The sequence below is a fragment of the Schistocerca piceifrons genome, chromosome 1 (assembly GCF_021461385.2).
Source record: "Schistocerca piceifrons isolate TAMUIC-IGC-003096 chromosome 1, iqSchPice1.1, whole genome shotgun sequence".
In the NCBI taxonomy this organism is placed as follows: Eukaryota; Metazoa; Arthropoda; class Insecta; order Orthoptera; family Acrididae; genus Schistocerca; species Schistocerca piceifrons.
In genome coordinates this window covers 876,180,168-876,201,089 of record NC_060138.1, presented here as the reverse complement: position 1 = coordinate 876,201,089, position 20,922 = coordinate 876,180,168, and the positions used below count along the sequence as shown (strand labels likewise).

Genomic DNA, 20,922 nt, shown 5'->3' with positions numbered 1-20,922 from the left:
TACCTTGGTAACGAATTTCTAGTGTCTTGTTGATTATAATGTTACTTGACACAAACTTTTCACTGTTTTTGGGCAGTGTCTCCCAGGTTACAACAAAATAATCACAAAACTACATACAGCTGTACAGCTGGAATAGTATTACTGCTTTTATTTATAGAAAACAGACAGGATTATTCTCTGTTGGGGATATGTGGACAAACATTTTCCAGCGTGCATAGTGGCACCCAAGATATGATGTGCAGAGTGCATTAGACTCTGTGGAATATACATGTTCTGTGTTTGTTGATGGGCAACATAATATATTTGCATAGCCAAATGTATTAATATGTGTTGTGCGAATAAAGCAAAAGTTTATTTTGTCCCCTAGATAGTTGTTACTTGTCATGTAGCTACATTAACCTGCATAAACTACAACAGGTTATGGGCCCAACTACTGGATTAAAGTGAAATAATAAGCTTTAAGGTGACGTATATTTGCGCAAAAAGTGCGCGGAAGTTTGTATAAAGTGCATTGTGCATGCTATCACAAAGAAGAAAAATAACTGTAAAATGAGTACAACACAGATAGCGCAAATAGAGCAGCTTGTAGAGTGTGAAAATTACGCGACCTGGAAATCTGCCATTGAGACGTATTTGCACTTGGATGACTTATGGGATGTCGTAAACGGTAAATTGGCACCTATGGAATCAGGTTTTGCTACTAAGGATCGGAAGGCAAAATCAAAACTAATCCTTTTGATTGATCCACTGAATTATGTTCACAAAGAGAAGGCTACGTCAGCAAAAGAACTATGGGACAAACTGAAAAACGCATTTGAAGATGATGGTTCAACCAGAAAAGTAGGATTACTCTGTGAGCTGACAACCACAAGATTGAATAAGTGTAAAAGAGTGGATGAATATGTGAATAAAATAATTTCAACCTCCAATCATCTGAGGAATATTGGTTTTGAAATTGCGGATGAATGGATTGGAACTTTATTGTTAGCTGGACTACCAGAGAAATATCCGCCAATGATTATGGGTTTGGAAAGTTTGGGAATACGCATTACAGTGGATAGTGTTAAAGTAAAGAGTCTACCGGAAATGTAGAAAGAACCAGAGTCTAATGCTTCAGAAAAAGAAACAGTATCGGCTTTATACTCTAAGATGTTTCATATACCAGAAAATTGGACATATTGCTTCACAGTATAATGAAAAGTTAAGCAGAAAAGAAAAGAAGCCTGTTAATTCTAGTATTCCTGAGAGAAAGACTACCCCTAAAGGTAAGGCATTTTCTACTGTCTACAAGAAAATTAAAGAGGCCTTTGGAAAAAAGAGAACCGCTTGTATGAATATCAAGAGCTCATATGGAAATCCAGTTCTAAGCAAAGAAGGGAAAGCAGAAAGGTGAAGAGTCAGGGTGTATACATGGACAAGGAAAAAAAATTCCTGGATTTCCCATTTAAAAATACACTTTCTCCCGGGTGAAAACACACTTTTTCTGTGTTAAGTGACATATTTTCCCTGCGAAACCTATCAATCCTTTGAATGGTTATGATTTTTAAACACGGGCGTTGAATATCCCGGCACTTTAGGAAACAAAACTCAAGGAAAAAAAAGACACGTTTTGGAAATATCTTTGATGTGCAGCAAAATCAACGCTGCGTATTTTCGTATTATGAAAGTATACATTGGAATTCCACCAAACACTGCATGTTACTTTCCGAATCACTGAAATCGAGATTGTGATGCATTTCTATAAGCCAGCCATAGCTCATGTTATGTGATCTCGGCAGCCGATGACAGCGGATATTCAGAGCATAGGACACATGATGTATCAGTCAACAGCAACATCTCTGTCAAGTAGCACGAACACACAAACAGGGAAAGTTAATAGTTTAAATTAATGTACATAGTGTTGCTACAAGATAAGCAAAGCTTTTGCAAATAATATTGGTATCTAAGGTAAATAAGCTGCAAGAGAAGCTAAGCTTTTGCATAGTTATAATGTTGATCTTTTTTGCGCGTGTTACACTTTAAGATATATCACACAAATGTGCCAGTAACATTTTTAATAGTGACATAAACGTCTGATCAGGGTTCGAAATTCTTCTAAATGGCTTCCACATCAAAGAGTTGATTTTTAAATGAGAGTCAAACGCTCTGTGATTTAAGGAATTCATTGTACATTCTTGCACATGGTTCAACTTACGTAAAAGGATATTTACTTTGAAAGTAACGCCTTTCTAACCACCATTCGCAATATTTTCCCGCGACTTGTTAGAAATAGGTTCATTTCAGCAGTTGCCAGAGAGTGCATATAACAGGCGACACCGCGCTTGCGCAGCTACCATGACGTAGGAAGCCCGTATGTACGTACGTGTAATACACTGCAAAGATTAATATCAGGTCGAGGTCTACTCCATTGGGAATCTAGACATAGGGATGTGCACTTTAAGCATGCTCTTTAAATGTGGGCATTTTAGTATGGTTAATGAAATTCCGATCCTCTTGGAGTATCCTCTGATGTCTTGTTTCTTTCATGACATAATGTATTATCTTCCAGTGTGGTTTGCGGGATTTAAATTTTCTTGGAGCACCAGTACTGTATTACATCATGTTTGGTTCTTTATTATGGCATAATGCCAAACGTGCTAGAAGATGAAAACATGCACTTTAAGTACAGCGAACACTTGAAACTAGCCAGTACTGTGAAATTAAACATTTCGTTTCAAATACATTGACTGCCTCTGCGGAAAAGGTTAATATAAGTCAAATTTCTTTAGCAGACAGACAAAAATAACTTCACTGTCAGAAAGGTGGGAATAAAGTAAAATCTGAAATTAATAACACATTTTAGCCTTCCTTAATTATGTGAATGTATTTTAATTCACTTGATAGCTCCTGGCCACAGATACCCGTTTTGTTTTCATTTGACGTGACAGTAAACAAAGGAGAAACAGTAAAATCATTAAATGTAAATATGGGTCATGTGGAGCCTACCCACTATAATTCAGAATGCTCTGCGCATCAGCTCCGGATATATGATATTTGCTAACCGGGTCAATACTAAAAAAAATCGAATTTTCAAAAATATGTTCATCTTGTAGCACACATCTTTCTGAAAAGTCTGAAACATAAAACATATATGTTCGAGGAAATGTAAGACATGTTGTTTGGTTGTAAGTGTGCCAAAGTGCAGTACCACGTCTCTTCAGACAGCATTCTTCTATCACACATCACTATAGTTCGCTCTGTGGTATTGAAACTTGTATATATTGTAATGGATGCCATCAAACTATATTCCGGACAGTGGAAATTGAAATGTCCTGTGGTGCCTCTCCTGCTCCCAGTCAACCGGTTCTCGCAATTAATAGCGAATGGGATTATTGGTAATCGAGAGAAGAAGAACTCTACAGAAAATTTGCACTCTTTACTGCCTATTAGCTAACACTTTGCTGTTTTGTGTGACATAAAATTAAATATAGGATACATAAAACCAATAAAGACGAGAAGCAAACAAGAAAGTAAACATTTCTTCAATTCTTAGCTCTTAGCATTTTTTTCTCTCTAATCTTGTTACAGCTTTACATGACGTGCTTTCCTTTCTGTGAAAGAATCTGTTACCTCATCAAAGTTCATCGAACGTTTTGCTGCATGAAAAATCAAAATATCGTTACCTTATACTGAAAACGCTGTTAATACAAATAATACCCAAGACTGGTGTGGTTTCTCAATCTGATTACAACACACATCTAATAAATGGGACTGTTTTGGCACAAATGGTCATTTTTTAACACGACAGAATATAATTCACGAAGTACCAATATCAAATGCCTATTAGGCCTACTACAAGCAAAAAGCTTTATGTTAGGAAATAGTTTCACATTTCATTCATACACACCAGTGTCTCAAGCGTGAGATCGAAAATTAGTATTACGAAATTTTTATATAAATTTGGAACTGTGTTATTCTTCCATAATTTGTGTGAGGTCCCCGTTTCTTCTCCTTCCTCATCCTAACAAACAATCTTGTCATCACCAATTCTGTAGCTATTCCTGCCATTGTCAAAATTTGTTCGCCGATTAACTTCTAACCCTGGCAGAATCACAGGTTTGGTTATCCTGCGATTATTCTCCGGTTAGGCGTTGTTACATGTTAGTACAACACGTTTTCCGCATTACTTCCAGACTATAACTTAAGCGGCTGACAACTGGTCCTTATTAGTGTAGCAATCTGGTCAAAAATGTTCTGTCAAAATTTCATTTTCTTGGGTACACCTGTTATTCCTGTTAGTTGTTTATTTCCATTCTGGTAGTCTGAATCTATGGATTTCGCTAATAACTATAACAACGCTGATCATTCGGAAACCCAATGAACCACATAATCAGACAGCGATTGGCATTCATCTGTTCGGCTTTACTCCGCTCAGCTCTTATAGCCCCATCCCCTATTGTCTGCGGAAAGTTTATTTCTAGATGCGACGATGATTCTCCTGACAATGACATCACATACACTATGCACGCATTCAAAAATCAACTTAGGATTCGTTCAGAAATCAACTTAAAATGTGTTCAAAAATGTTCAAATATCAAAAGGGATGTGTTTCACAGCCACATTCCTGTACCTAGAAGTGGAAGAATCTACTACTCACACGCGACTCAATTTCACATGCGCATGAGTCCGCTCATTACTGCTAAAACGAATCAAATGTAAACAGTTGTTACTTCACAGTCATCAGAGGTAATTTGTTGTTATGAAGCATTGCACAGTCTTCCTAAAGCCTTTGACACATTTTGCTGTTGGCACACGCTTGCATGAGCACTGTGTGTCGTCATTCTATTCATTCAATGGTCATTGCCAACATCAGCACACTACACCGCTGCTGCCATAAGGAAAGATGCAAAAGAAGCTGAAACTGTTAAAGAGCAAGGTGGATTACAATACTTGTTCCTAAACCACTCCTGATGCCACTATTATTTTTTTCCTTTTCTGATATCTATTCATTGTAATGCATATACTATACATACCACATTAAATTTCCCAATTCTTAACTCATGCAGTAGTCCACTAAATTTTGTTTTCCACAGTATAACTTGCTGTCTACTGATGACAATAACACAAAAAGTCCATTTTGAAATAATTTAGTTAAAGAAATATTCCAAATTTTCGATACCTCGAAACTAGGTGTACCTCAAAATTCCACCTGCTAAAAATTGTTTATTCTAGATTAACATAGCTTATTTGAAACCCTCATTCTCCTCTGTTGAATAACTGTTTCACTTTTTCTAAAATCTTAACATTTCAAAAGTTATTTTTTTCCAGGATATTCCAGTCTATGAAGAATATTTTATTCCAAAAGTCAAGTGTCATAGTTTAGTAACCTCCATTTTTCTGTTTCCAAAAATGTATACTGTTACTTACATAACATACGTTTGTCAATCATTCTAACTAAAAAATTTCACTTTCTCAGAAATTCTTGGCCAGCTTGGGGAATCCTCGTGCACATTACAACTTCCCTCTCATAAAGTAGTACTTATTATTTTGTCATTTTCTGATTATAATACAGTTTTTGGTTACATGATTTTACTTCAGCGAATATTGTATGTGCATATTTTTTCCTGTTTCTGGCCTTTATTTCAATATCTAAAATGCAATATTTTTGTATTTCGCCAATCTGTAATTTTTGTAATATGGGTTCCTATAAATATGTCATCTCACAAAAAGCCACAGTCAGAAGAAGGCAAGCATTCTAGTTTTACTGAGTCTGTAACAAGCATCCAACATGTAAGATTCTAGAGTCAATGGCCAATCGCTAAAAGATGAAAATCTATATCAGTAAGTCAATCATCTATGTCAGTTCTGTGAGAAGATTTTGTCAAATCACTTGTAGAATGTGTAACTTATAGATCTGTATAGTGAAAGCTCGATTGTAATAATAAGCCAATTTTTTAATAACAAGATTGATCAGGGAAAAAGAAAAGCAACAATGGTGTTGTGTCACACCATTATGAATTGTCTGAATAACCTAGCAATTATTGGGAAAAGCCTTGATTGGTGGATTTTAACGAGACTAAAGAGGCTCCAAACTGGTTAGTAACGTTACAAAACCTGTCAAGAACTGCACCTTATCTTCAGTACTGAAGATAATCACGGTGTTCTTTGCTCGTTATCTCTCAAAATTTTGTTTCAGTAACTTTAGCATACAGCTATCCATGCTTTTAACTGGTGATAATTGTGTCATATGACAATAAAATTTGATTACATATGAGAGGTAGAGAATATTTTACATTCTTTCAGAAGTTTCTGACAATCTTCTTTTGAAGGCTAAATTCGAAGTCCAGTTATTGAAAGGTATACGAAGGCATGATCTGATAAACACGCAAGAATCTACGAGTTCCCTACATTTTTGATGTCTTATTTCTTCCAAATTACCTATCATTCATTATTTTCCAAATTTCTTCCATTCTAGTAGATAAAATGAGTAACACACCTACCTTCACCACAAACTAAGAAACAAAGGATCTGACCATCATATTTCCAAGTTTTAAATAAATTAAAATGGATTGAAAATTATTAATAATAAATAACCGCTCAATTTTTTGAATACTTACCTTCGTTGTATACAGTGGAATCATCTGAATTTTTTATTTTCTGAGCAGGCAATGTGGATCCATTGTTCAATGCACCAGAAACACTGTTGTTATTGGTATGACTGTTGGCTTTCTTCAGTAGCAGCAGCAACTCCTTGCGAACTCTTGCTTTTTGTTGACAAATAGGTGAATAGCAACTGCTTACTCCTGTTGTTGCAGCCTGTTTATTATCGTTTTCATTGCAACTAAGAGAATAGCACTTCAAACTTTTACCAAGACGAGCCAACTTTGAGTACTGTTGCCGAATGCCACTCACTTTCTTAGAAATAGTGTTCAATATATCCTTGCTGAAAAATGAAGTTTGTGAGTTGTTTGACACACACAGTTTGCCAAGCACCATAGAAGGCAGAAGATGATCCACACCACTCTCACTTTCTGCATCACTCGCATCATTCTCAATATCTACATCACCCTCTGCATCTGATGACTTAGATGTATCACCATTCACACCTACTTTTACTGATCCTTTTGATGCTTGCTGGAAAAAAGAGAGGGAGAGAAAAAAGCATAAGAACTCATGGAAAACAACACAGTAAATGAAACACATTATAACTGTATTAATCAATGGCTTTTCTTCTATCCTGTAACCCATAACTGCATCATTGTCATTCATTAAAAATTAATCACCTATGGTATTTTACTGTTAAATCGTTCTCCATTCTTGTAAATGAAAGGACTATCATATCAAACATAACAAGAAATTATTATCTACAGTGACATTACATAATTTTCAGTCATTCTGACAGTATAAATCTTTCATTAGTGAAGCTCAAGAAAATTTAATCTAGACCACACAATTTATAAAAAATGTGAAGACAATCATTTGCCTGTACAATTCAAACTGTATGACGCACAGGTACATTTCACACTAAGTTTGAAAGCTACAGCAATTCTCTAATCCGATGGAGCCTGGGCTCCATCCATTATTCTACCGCATGTGAATAGTTACCTTCTCTCACTATTTTGTTTGTTGATTCTTACGAACAACAGGGTGCATACACGGGTAAAGGGGGGAGGTGGGGGGGGAAATACCTCTCGGATTTTTCCCAGATTTTTTGGTTACAAATACACATTTTCCCAGGTGAGAGTACACTTTTTCCCTGCTGAAAATTCAATTTTCCCTGGTGAAAATTCAATTTTCCCAGGTGAAAATTCACTTTTTTCCACATGAAAGGACATTTTTTCTGTGTTAAGTGACAATATATTTTTCCTCGAAGCTGTGAAGCTTCTCAATCCTTTGAATAGTGAAGGTTTTATAAACTCACATAGAACTTCCCAGCACTTTAGGAAACTAAAGCCAGAAAAAAATATGTTTTGTAAAGATGTTTGATGCACAGAAACATTTACACTGCATATTTTTGTACTACGAAAGCGTAAACACATTCCACCAAATATAGATAATAGCTTCCAAAGCATTGAAATTTAGATTGTGTCACACTTTTGTCAGCCAATTACAGTTCATGTCACATGGTCTCGTCAGCCAATGACAGAATGTATTCAGAGCATTGTTAAGTAGCACAAATGCACAAACAAGAAAAGTTAATGGTTTAAATTAATATGCAAACATATAGCTACAATAAAAGCTAAGCTTTACACAGCTTAAATTGCAGCAGCTGAAAACTTCTGATGAGCACAATTAGAAATTTCACTGCTGTGCACCAAACATTTCTTAGGTGACCTGGGTGCGTACATGTTCCATATTTTCATAGAAAAGCCAATTACATGTGTAATTGCTAAAGAATTGACTTCACGCTGTTTTTTTAAGGATAATTATACTTTTTCCCATCATTACTACATAATTTGTAATCTATGAAAGAACAAAAATAAATATGACAAACTAACTTTGAAACCTGAACTTTTTTAAGGTGTGTTACCCTTTAAGATATATCAAACACAAATGTACCAGTAAAATTTTAAGTAATAGCATAAATGTCTGGTCTTTTGGGCCAAAAGTTTTCCTATGTGCTTTGTCCTCAGTTTTAAGTTTTGAATGGGAGTATAATGCTCCATGATTTAAGTAATTCATCACACATTCTCACAGATAACATAATTCATCTTGCGTAAAAGGAAATTTACTTTTAAAGTAACACTTCTCAAACCACCGTTCGCAACATTTTTCTGCGACCTGTTAGAAATGTAAAAAGTTGTGATGTCACACTCATTGAAACGAGGTCAACAAGAAAGACTCATTCAAGTAGTTTGTTGTCGAAGTATTGCATAGTCTTTGACACATTTTGCTGTTGGCAGACACTTGTGTGTGCACTGCGTGTTGCTGTTATAAATGGCACATTTTCTTCTCAACTGAACCTGTATTTGTTGTTATTCTCTCATTTATCTTTCTATTGGTGCAGTATTATTCTGCAGCAGCATGCTAAAGCAAAATTCTTTGTTAGAAATTCTTACCAGTCAAAATTACAAAAATTTGACTGAAAACTAAAACAATTAAAAATTTCTGGAATTCCAAAAATGCCTAAATTTTTCCTGGATGAAAAAAATCCTGGTTTTTTTCTAGATTTCCCGCTTGTCTCTGGACATATACACACTGAACAAGTACTTTCCATCACCGTACAAGGACTGAGTTGGTGACTGCTGCATATAGGTCAAATTTTTGAACATTATAAAGAGCAAATGCACTTATTTGCTAGACTAAAACTGATTCAGTATGAATGTATTTAGCCAATTTCATATTGGTGCCACAGTTTCGAAATATGCATGCAATAATAATTTTATCTCCTCAAATTTCATGAATGAAGAAGTGTAGGAATTTGCATGCTTTGTTAACTCAGAAAATCCACACATGGCATGATGAATGGGAAGCCACACAGCTGTAGTAATTATTGTTCCTCAACATTATGACAGCATAGTAATAGAAAATGATAGCATCCTTTGTTTAATAGTAAAGAATGTGCTATGTGTAATTCAGATATTGCACTGTTTTGAAACTTCGGGTACACAAAACAAATTTCAATAAATGCTGAAATAATCTATTTAAAAACTTACATTCTGAGCCAGCTTCCTTTCTTCCAGTATTTTCAAATGTGTTCTTCTGCTTAGAAATTCATCTAATCTTGACTTCCTTGCAATTTTTGGGTAATATAGTCGTCCAGGAGATGTCAGTGCCTTTGTAATATTTATTTCTTCAAACTTTGTAATTGGTGGGAAAACCTTTAGGTTTTTTAATGCAACTAAAATAGATAAAAAATTCTGTTAAATACCAGAACAAGTTTTTGCAGCTTATTTCACCAAGACAGTATAATATTAAAATGTCTAAAGCATTTTCTTTTTTCATTTCCAATAACAAAACTGGAATCAGACAGCTAAAAATTATATCTGCTCGATCAATGCTTCACATATAATCACCACTTCTCCTTCTTTCAAATCAAACATGTGCTACAGTGTTCCTTCTAGTAACTAATGTACTGAAATGTTTTTCTTTTAGCAATCTAATCTGTAGCTGTTGCATATTAAATGATCATCATTACATGTCATACAAAATGCAACAAATACTTAAAATACAAAAAAACAAAAAAATACATGCAATTAATTAATTGAGCTATTCGGGTCTTAGTATGTTTCATGTTCAACAAATAAGGCACACTGAAAATAGTATTATGACAAATCTAATACATGCAGTTAAACAAGGGAAGGAGAATTCCTAACACTTTTAATACCACATACTTCACAATAGTGGCTTGCAGTTTTACATCAAGTTGTAACTCTCTACAAACTTTGTAACTAGGCATACAAGACAATTAATCATAGGCAAAGATATTTCTACACTAATCCAAACATTGCAAAACATTCAGACAGACCTTTGTTTGAATTATTTATAATATTATTGACAAATAAGCACAACTTATTAAGAACGAACTGTTATGCTGGCATGAGTAAATGCTGCAATGGTTTTCCAGGTCTTAACCCATCCCCAGCTCCATAAAATCTGCTGTGACAGTACTTTATCACACCCAACCCTTTGGCATTTTACTATCCTCATTGGACTCTGATACCAAGGTCAAGATGAACATACTAGTACTGGCCGTAAACAGCAGTTTGGTTTCATGTCCACACTGCGGGCAGCACTGACCTTGCGACAGTTGGCAAGACCCTCTGGCAGCATAAGTTAGGAGGAAAGTGTGAGCGTTTTTCTCCTCCAGTTGTGTTGATGTTTCCAAAATTTTACAGTTGATAGCATTATTTTTGCATGTGGTTACTCATTTACTCTCGGTTTTTCTCTTGGTTTGCTGTTGTGACTTTGTTTTTATACAGTTGATAATTCTTAAGCTTTCACATTTTGGATTACTCTCTGTTTGTCTTTCAGAATTGTGTACTGTCATCATCATCTACTTTATGACCACTCCAGTTTCTCAGAAACCAACTAGTGGCATTCCCACATCTGGTTGCACATTACTAAAGTGGCTACGAAGCTGACTCTCACGTGTGAATAAACTTGTAATGATGGATCATAAGTTTCTGGCATTTTGGCAGTGTCAAATAACACTGCAGGAACAACTGCAAGAACATATGCTACTGCAATGACGACAGCAGGGGCAGATGCAGGAATAGCTTAACCAATGCACAGCTGATCTGAAACATGGGCCTACAGCTGGCAGAACAAGGACATACAGGGGAGCCTTTGCATCCACCACATCAGTCACTGTGTTTCATGAAACCTAGAAAGGTGCAAAAACTGCCTGCTTTAGACTGTGTCGCAAGGTACGAAACATACCAGATCTCGCAATCCAGAGCACTTTGTTACTCAGCAGTAACAGCAGGAGTAGTAGCAGTAGCAGTAGTAGTAGTAGTAGTAGTAGTAGAAGTAGTAGTAGTAGTAGTAGTAGTAGTTGTTGTTGTTTGTATAAGATTGCGCAAAAGCTGCATCTGCGCATAGGCCCTACAGCATCAGAATTTAATGAATAGTGCAGTTTGCTGAGTGATCATTTCTGCCGCTAAGTGCATAAAGTGGTTGCGAGATTACATTTTCAGCAATATGGAAATGCAGAGGCTAGTCTTGTGTTTCCTGAACAGCGGATTTGCAAGTGCTCCCCGAGAAGTGCAAGTTTGAATGTAGTAACTGTGGTGTCTCAAATGCTGATTCTTTAATCACAGAGGTAGTTGTAAGATTAGCACCAGACAAAGACATTCAGATGAGCTTTGAAATCATCCAACCCTAAGTTAAGCACAATCTCAAATATTGCTGAAAGTCAGAGATGTCTGCATCAGCTCTCATGTTGTTGATAAATAGCTAAGCTTTCTGCCACACTTCAACAAATCAGTCACCTGGATGACACTAAAGACACGACTTGTGACCAGGAAACCTATTGGCATTTGGCCTCCCCTCTTCTGCATCAGCTACATAGTCACATTATTGCTCCCAAGTAGATTTCGAAAGACTTGATAAACAGGAACAGCCATACCAGGCATCTAGAAGTAGCTCAAGTTGTAGCTTAAGTTCCTTATGAAATATGAAACATTCCCCAACTGTGACAAACATTTCAGCTGTGAAGAGATTACAGATAGTCAGCATTCCCTTTTATACCTGCGGCAGATCACAGAGGATGCCCCACCTCAGCATCAGGTTTGTCCCCACTGATGTTTAAGTCTCGTCCAGACTGTTTAACACACCATGAACATTGCCAGTGTCCACTGCCCTTTTCTTTTTAAAAACATGTGTCTCAAGTGTGGGCACTTGTGGCAATAGGGTGCCACAGCAGGAGAACAATGTGCCGGTGTTCGCCAATACATTATGGGTGGCAGAACCCAACCAAGCATTGGTTTTTAATTTAACTCCAGTATTGGCAGAACAACTAAGTTCCTAATAATCCCTTCATTGAGCTGAATGTCAACAGTATTAAAATCCAGTTCCAGGTTGGTGTGAAGCCAGTAGTTTCTTTGATTGACCAGGAAACCTATCGGCATTTGGCCTCCCCTCTTCTGCATCAGTTGCATAGTCACATTATTTCGTAAAACTTGCAAAAAATTCCTTTGGAAGGGTAAATTACTGTCTGGATAAAATATAAGAATGGATATCATGAAACAAGGTTGGACATTGTTACCCTATCCACCCTGCAGGTCTGACCTAACTCCCTCAGACTTAAGTGTATGGGCTATTAAAGGGTAGAATTTGTGGATAACATTTCGAGGATGACAAGGAGGTGATTTGCGCAGTGAAGAAATGGTTTTGTGAACAGAACAAAGACTGGTACTGACAGGACACACATGCCTCTGTGTCTTGTTGGAGGATATCCATAGAGCTGGTAGGAGATAATGTGGAAAAATAGGATCTGTAGTGGAACACCGTTCTTTCCTGGGACCTATAAGCTTTCAGTCGCTGTTTTGGTTTAGGTGCGTTGATGACATCTTTGGCATATGGACTCACAGTGAGCCTGACCTGTTAAAATTCTTGGAATCTCTAAATAGATTATCCCAATTAAATTTCATAATGTCCTATTCCTAATCCCATGCCACTTTCCTTGAAGTTGATCTCATCCTCACTGAAGGTCAGCTACACACTTCTGTTAACATTAACCCTACCAACAAAAAATTGTACTTACATTCTGACAGTTGCCATCCTTTCCATGTCAAACATTTCTTCCCATATAGCATTGACATTCGAGGCAAGGTACCGTATTTACTCGAATCTAAGGCGCACTTTTTTTTCTGGTTTTTGTAATCCAAAAAACTGCCTGCGGCTTAGAATCGAGTGCAAAGTAAGCGGAAGTTCTGAAAAATGTTGGTAGGTGCCGCCACAACTAACTTCTGCCGTCGAATATATGTAGCGCTACAAAGGCTTGCTTTGCAGGCACAAAGATAAATACTGGTGCCAAAACCTCTACGTCGGGGGTGGGGGAGGAGGGGTGGGGGGGTGGAAGATGAGCTTTTTTCTCCGCCCCGAGTTTCAACCACTGCATTTTCATACATTATCCAACAAAGGAAATACAAATTTCATATCGTTCATCTTCGAATGTAGCAGCATTTCAATGTACTGCGAAAATCCGACTGGCGAGACTGTTTGGGATGTTTGTCAATATGGGAAACTCTACGTTCTGAATTTTTTCCTACCTGTGAGAAGAGATGGTTGCTAATAGGAACTTTTATGAATTGTGAATCACATGCAGTATTCTCTTCACCATAAGAATAATAAGAATCTAAACATTTTGTCGTGTATTCTTTCGTGTTTCCAACTATCTCATTTAAATCCTGTCTGCCTAATAAACTACGAAACTAGAGTGAGACAACAGCAAATGTGGAAGAATACACATATCATGTCATGTTTATATTCGTATTATTCTTATGCCTAATAGTGAAACAGTCAGAAATGAAGCACGGCAATTGACTACATTTTTAAATCTAAGATGACTCTAATTTCGGTGGAGAGTGTAATGTACTAAAAGAGGCGTCTGCAAAGATTTTCAAACGGAGAAAAATTTTCGCTAAACTCACGTTCAGAACATCTTCTATCATACACAGTCTATTATTTGGTTCTTGTTGATCATTATCAAAGAAAGCAGCAGTGTATGTAACAACAAATAGCAGTCTCTTGCCATTGTTTCTCTCTCTCTCTCTCTCTTTTTTTTAAATTGTAAGCGGCAGTACCGTGCACAAAAGCAAGCCATGCGGCGAGTGGCGACAGGCCGTAAACACTCATTATCAGAAAGCGACAAACAATGCATGGCACAATACAGTAATGCATTTTCAGCTTAGAGTGACGTAAACACCTATAAGAAAGAGAACAGCACTTATCAGATCAAAGAAAAATAAGCAATCAATTCAAACCAGACGAAGCACATGAAAAGGAAAGGGTACCCATACAAATACGGACAGAGAGCCTGACACATAGCAATGGCTACCTGGTGAAGCTTAATTGCTAAGCTTACGACTCGAACCAAACTACGGTAGCTGTATCTTCATTCATTCCACCTAAATTATGTCTCATATTATAATGGACCAATTTTGTTTCGATTTGGAGGTACGGCCTAAAACTTTTCTCTCACCTTGAATTTCGAGTCTCAAATTTCAGGTGCAGCTTAGATTCGGGAATTTTTTTTTTCCTTGATTTAGAGTCTCATTTTTCAGGTGCAGCTTAGATTCGAGTAAATATGGTACATTTTCAGATGGAGGCTCCCTACAGAAATACACCACCATTCTCACCTCAGCCTTCAACAGACGTAATTAACCCACCAGCCTAGTTTTTTAGCAGATTTTTGGGGAATTCACATCCAATCCTGGTACTGCTGAACCATTCAAAAAACCAATTAGCAATATGCCTCTTGTCACTTAGTATTATCCTTGTCTTGAATGTATTAATCAGCTACTTTGACAACACTAACTTCCTAAAATCATGTCCTGAAATGAGGTCCATTCTGTCCAACATTTTGCCCACAACGCATAGTATAACTTTCACTAGCCTCCCAATCTCCGCAATATCCTTGTAAGACGTTATACTCCATCTGCATCAATTTCCCTACGCTACGGCCCCTACCCCTGTGGCCATCACCACCATAAGACTTGCCCTATGCTCCCCGCTACAGCTACCTGTGCCAGCCCTGTAACTGGCAAAATATGTACTATCAAAGGGAAAGCCACCTTTTAAAGGACATGTCATGTGTCAGCTATTATATAAACTCTGGTCGGCATTTAACATCAGCTTGACTACCACCAAGTTATCAGTTAGGTTGAATGGATGTAGGCAGAGAGTGTATACTAGCAATATTCTGTTGCAGAGCATGCTCTACAACATGAAAATTGTGACCACGATGCCTGTTTCACCGCACATGCCATCTGGATTCTTCCCCCAGACACCAGTTTCTCAGAACTCCGCAGATGGGAACTAGCATTACATATCCTTGCTTACCGTCATCCACCTGTCCTTAACTTACACTAATTTCTTCAATATCAACATTTATTCCCAGCAACTATTTCTTTCTTCACTCCATTTTAGTTTTCTATATTTTCATGTCCTGACCTGTCAACTTTTTCCTGTCCCTCTCCTCACCTCCTCCCACCTCTACCACATAAAATGCACTTAGCTTTCCACTCGTATCACCTCATTCATGATGTTTTGGCAGTAATTTCTTGTCTTGTGTGTTACCCTACCTTCCATCTTTAAGCTCTTAGGTTTTCAAATCTCGTGCTATGGAGTCCCCAACAATCAGTCTTTCCTTCTCATCCCATCTGGTAAGTCTCCCATGGCCCAGGGTTCTGGACAACTTTTCTGAACTCTTCTCATTTCCTAAACCTCACCAGTCTTTTTCCTTCACCCCTCTTCCTTAACCTTCAACCCTTCTGCGAGAAGGAGCCAGTGGCTCTGAAATCTTGCAAACTGCAATACCTTTATAAGTGTGTTCTCCTGCCACTGCTTTGTGAGTACTTTTTTTTAATCTATCAAATCACATTATATTATTTCATGTGTGTACATTTCAATGAGTAGCATTAATAATTGTCGGGGTAAGAAGATGAAGAAGAAGGAGGAGAAGGAGGAGGAGGAGGAGGAGGAGGAGTTCGTACATTTACTTCCTTGTATATAGAACACTAAGTGTGATCACTACCAACAGCAGTATCTGACGAAGATTATGTCAGTCACAAAAATACAGTGCACTGAAAGTGAATTATCAAATGAGCTGTATGCTTGAAAGTATACCTTCTATCAATAATGCTAAAAAAAAAAATTCATAAATTACATGTAACGATCTCTCCGATCATATTTTGTACTGCCACATGCAAGTATTGAACATGAAAAGATCAATAAATAGTTTGTTTTATAATACAAATAATTTTCTGGTGATATTTAGTACTGTTGAATGGACTAATTAGAATTTACATGATGGAACAGAAATACTGATGTCGGCCACATGAAAGCACTGAAATAATTCAATGGCAACAAGTTAAAATTTGTGTAGGACCAGGACTCAAACCTGGATTTCCCACTTTGCAGAGCAGGCGGCCACATTAACTGCTTCGGCCATCCCGTTACACTTCCCATTCAACCCAAATTCTCAATTTGTCACATTCTACTTCTGTAGTGCCCCCTGTCCATTTTCCTCACTGCTCATAGCATATCGCACGATTCCCTCAAGAGATCATACTTATGGTGCATTCACACTGAAGATATGAAATGCTGTCAAGACATATATATATTACTATTAGGTGTATGGTGTCTGTTCTTTAGGACATATCCAAAAAAACCAGACTCCACATATATAAAAGTAATTATAATTTATTTACTACCGGCTGGTTCAAATTGAGCACTCCCATGTAATATATTTACATAGAATTGGCATCACATAATATTCTCTTTTCGTAAAATGACAACTCATGCAAAAAAATGATAAAAAAATGTTTTGCTTCACAGAAACTTATTTTAAATTAAGAAGCATCTGAATGATACCAAATCTCACCTCCTTTCTGTTCTTTATCTTTTTCTTCGTTTACTGGAAGCTTACTTGTATTTTCATCAGTTAGTTCAGGTTTCAATGAATTTTTAGTTTCATTTGGCTCAACTTTCACTTTCAAGGGATCACTGTTGTTGTTCCCTGCCTCATATTTTATCTTAATTCCATCCGTGACTTGTAACTGATCTTCCATACTCTTCTTTAGCAAAAATTTATACGTGTTTGGATCAACAGCCAATATTTTGATTCCTTTATCATCTAGAACAAAAATTTAATACCAAAGTGTAATTTAGAAACAATGTTAAACACAAAAATGATCATAACAGCAATCAAAACTGGCATTACCCCTCAGTTTATATCAATCAGGTATAATGCAGTGACACTTCATCCATCAAATATTTGTTTAGATGTCTTTCCTGACAGCACAAAAATGTTCATAAACATTTTCAGTCATGTCCTGCTTTCGTGTAATAAAGAGAAAAAGTGAAGAAAAGGAAATGTACTAATGACTATAACACGAAATGCAGGTTAGACTGAGTTTGCTATTCATCGAACAATAGCAGGCCATAAACAAATTCTGCAAAATTAAGGGACATGATAAAAATTATGAATAAAAAATTAAAAGACTGTAAATAAAAGAAAAATATCATCTAGTGTAACCTTTGCTACTATGACTTCAGCATCCTCTTAGTTGGATTCTAAGAAATCTGTTATTGTTTTACTGTAGATATTATCTAGAGGTGGATCAAAATGTACCCATAAGTTCAAAATACGTGCATATATGCTTTTCATTATTTTTCAATATTTGTGTGTGTTCAGAAGACTATAATAAGATTATCACTGCATTAAATGGGAGAGTGTGATAGTAATAACTTCCACTGCACACATTCCATCATAATTCGAAAGTGTTTATAATGTGTGATACCTTGAACCTGGACCATTATCTTTTGAGGTCCTGCTCGAAGACCCATTTTATGACAGTCTTGAAGTCTATATTTACGAGTTGTTGACAGCCAAAGCCATCCCCATTGCCCATGTATTCTGTACTCTTCACCTTTTTGCTTCCACACCTGGAACAGAAAATATCTTTAATAAATATATTTCATCTTTTGCACATGCTAATTTTCCTACATACAAATGTAGCATATAGTTGCAGGCTCTTAGCACATAACAGTACAGTAAACTAGACTTAAAAATTAGACAAAATACCAAAAATTTATTTACTGCAAAGATAAAAGATCTACTGCTTTTTATTGTCTTATTCTATTGTTTATTTTCGCTATTTCAACTTTCCTAGCTAATAATAGAATATTTATTTTAAAGTTGAATAAATGTAAAGATCTGTTATTAACCCTCGAATGGGCGCACCTGTGTTTAAAGTGCTCCAATCGCAAATAACATTCTTTTGTCCCATTCCATTTTTGTTTTATAACTGCGAGCCCATACTTATTTGTTCATTATTGCTTCAGCTAACACAGTAATAGGTTGAGTTGTCATATGTCCAAATGAGCAGTAGTAATATAAACAGCAAGCTAGGCGAGAAAAAATTTATGATCTGTGCAAGAAAAGATCCTGATTCTGAGCTATTAGCACAGTTCCACAATGAGACAGTTATCTACGAGATAATTAGTAATCAAGTAAATAAATGACGTGTGACTAGGGCCTCCTGTCAGGTAGACCATTCGCCGGGTGCAAGACTTTTGATTTGATGCCACTTCGGTGACTTGTGCATCGATGGGGATGAAATGATGATTATCAGGACAACACAACACCCAGTTCCTGAGTGGAGGAAATCTCCATCCCAGTCGAGAAACGAACCCCGGCCTTTAGAATTGACATTCTGTCACACTGACCACTCAGCTACCGGGTGCGGACAATAATCAAGTAGGCAATTGGTAGAGGTGTGATGGAACTGCGCTGTTTAATGCTTTTGAGTGTGTCATTACTGTGGGGTAACACTTGTATGCAGCAAAAGAGTGATGCAATTAAATGTTTGTTTCATTACTGTTAATGAAAAATCGTGTGCCTGCTTGACAGTTAAGTATATTATACAAACACACATTTAAGTTATGAACAAATGATTTCTCACGGGCTACCTAAGAAATATGGGATAGAATAGACATATAAATGTACAGGTAAAAAAAATGAAATGTCGTGTGACGAGGGCCTCCCGTCGGGTAATAAGACAATAAAAGGAACTTGTGTGAGATATGAAGAAAATGAATATAGCTAAGGAACGATTGGTAGAGAATGTAGTGGGGAATTCCAATACAAAAACTGAGGAGCAAAGATGAACTGAGAGACTATATCTATTACTTCTCTCATCTTTTCTCCAATGTAACTCACTTCACTTTTAACAAGCCAGGTCAATGGTATTGGAGAATAAAGAATTCCTAACACTACAGTAGTGAATCTACTGAAATGAACTATCCTGGTAGACTGAAATTACACGCCAATTTCAGAACAATATCTACTGCATATCTGGAGTGATGCTGGACTAGCAGCTACTGTTATCAAGCATGGGCACAGTCTCTGAGATACCTTTTTGGATTACTGCAGGTACTGGAACCATTTTCACACTATTTCCATGGTGTGCGTGTCGGACTATAAGTCAGTGATTACAAAATATGAAGTTTTCTATAAATTATAGTGTAACAAAATGTGTTCCTAAAGAATTCTCAGAATAATGGAAGCACGTCAAATGTGCATTGACAAATTATGTTTAATGTTGTGGCAGCCTAACGGGCAAGTGGGCTCCTCATGTAACAGGCCAAAGAGCGCTGTCCCACCTGCAAATCTACAACGCTGACCTGTTTCTCATTTCTTTTCATCTTGTTCCACTGATTTATTTTCAAACTTTGGACACTGGAGTAATAAGTAGAGATTCTGATGAAATGAGACTAACTGAATTTTAATGGTTAAGGTACCTTGGGCAGATGGAGGGAATATTTTGAAGAGTTGCTCAATGTAGGTGAAAATACGATCAGTAATGTTTCAGATTTCGAGGTAGAATGAGATAGGAATGATGATGGAAATAGGATCACGTTTGAGGAAGTGGAGAAAATGGTCAATAGATTGCAGTGCAATAAAGCAGCTGGGGTGGATGAAATTAAGTCGGAACTCATCAAGTACAGTGGAATGTCAGGTCTTAAATGGCTACACAGGATAATTGAAATGGCCTGGGAGTCGGGACAGGTTCCATCAGACTGGACAAAAGCAGTAATCACACCAATCTTTAAACATGGAAAAAAGAAAAGATTGTAACAACTACAGAGGTATCTCTTTAATCAGCGTTGTGGGTAAAATCTTCTCAGGTATTGTTGAAAGGAAAGTGCGAGTATTAGTTGAGGACCAATTGGATGAAAATCAGTGTGGGTTTAGGCCTCTTAGAGGTTGTCAGGACCAGATCTTTAGCTTACGACAAATAATGGAGAAGTGTTATGAGTGGAACAGGGAATTGTATCTATGCTTTATAGATCTAGAAAAGGCATATGACCGGGTTCCTAGGAGGAAGTTATTGTCTGTTCTACGAGATTATGGAATAGGAGGCAAACTTTTGCAAGCAATTAAAGGTCTTTACATGGATAGTCAGGCAGCAGTTAGAGTTGACGGTAAACTGAGTTCATGGTTCAGAGTAGTTTCAGGGGTAAGACAAGGCTGCAACCTGTCTCCACTGTTTTTCATATTATTTATGGATCATATGTTGAAAAAATAGACTGGCTGGGTGAGATTAAGATATGTGAACACAAAATAAGCAGTCTTGGATATGCGGATGACTTAGTTGTGATGGCAGATTCGATTGAAAGTTTGCAGAGTAATATTTCAGAGCTAGATCAGAAATGTAAGGACTATGGTATGAAGATTAGCATCTCCAAAACGAAAGTAATGTCAGTGGGAAA

At 36.9% G+C, this 20,922-nt stretch overlaps 1 protein-coding gene across 1 annotated transcript in view; it reads right to left on the bottom strand.

Moving 5' to 3' along the window:
• LOC124716404 (nucleosome-remodeling factor subunit NURF301) overlaps window positions 1–20,922 on the bottom strand; it is a 274,017-nt gene that overhangs the window by 167,779 nt on the left and 85,316 nt on the right. The window contains exons 12-15 of the mRNA XM_047243171.1: window positions 17,949–18,093; window positions 17,030–17,281; window positions 9,636–9,820; window positions 6,597–7,113 (exon numbers count right to left, since the gene is read on the bottom strand). Of these exons, the coding sequence (XP_047099127.1) occupies window positions 6,597–7,113; window positions 9,636–9,820; window positions 17,030–17,281; window positions 17,949–18,093 (1,099 nt within the window). The remainder of the gene's footprint in view (window positions 1–6,596; window positions 7,114–9,635; window positions 9,821–17,029; window positions 17,282–17,948; window positions 18,094–20,922) is intronic.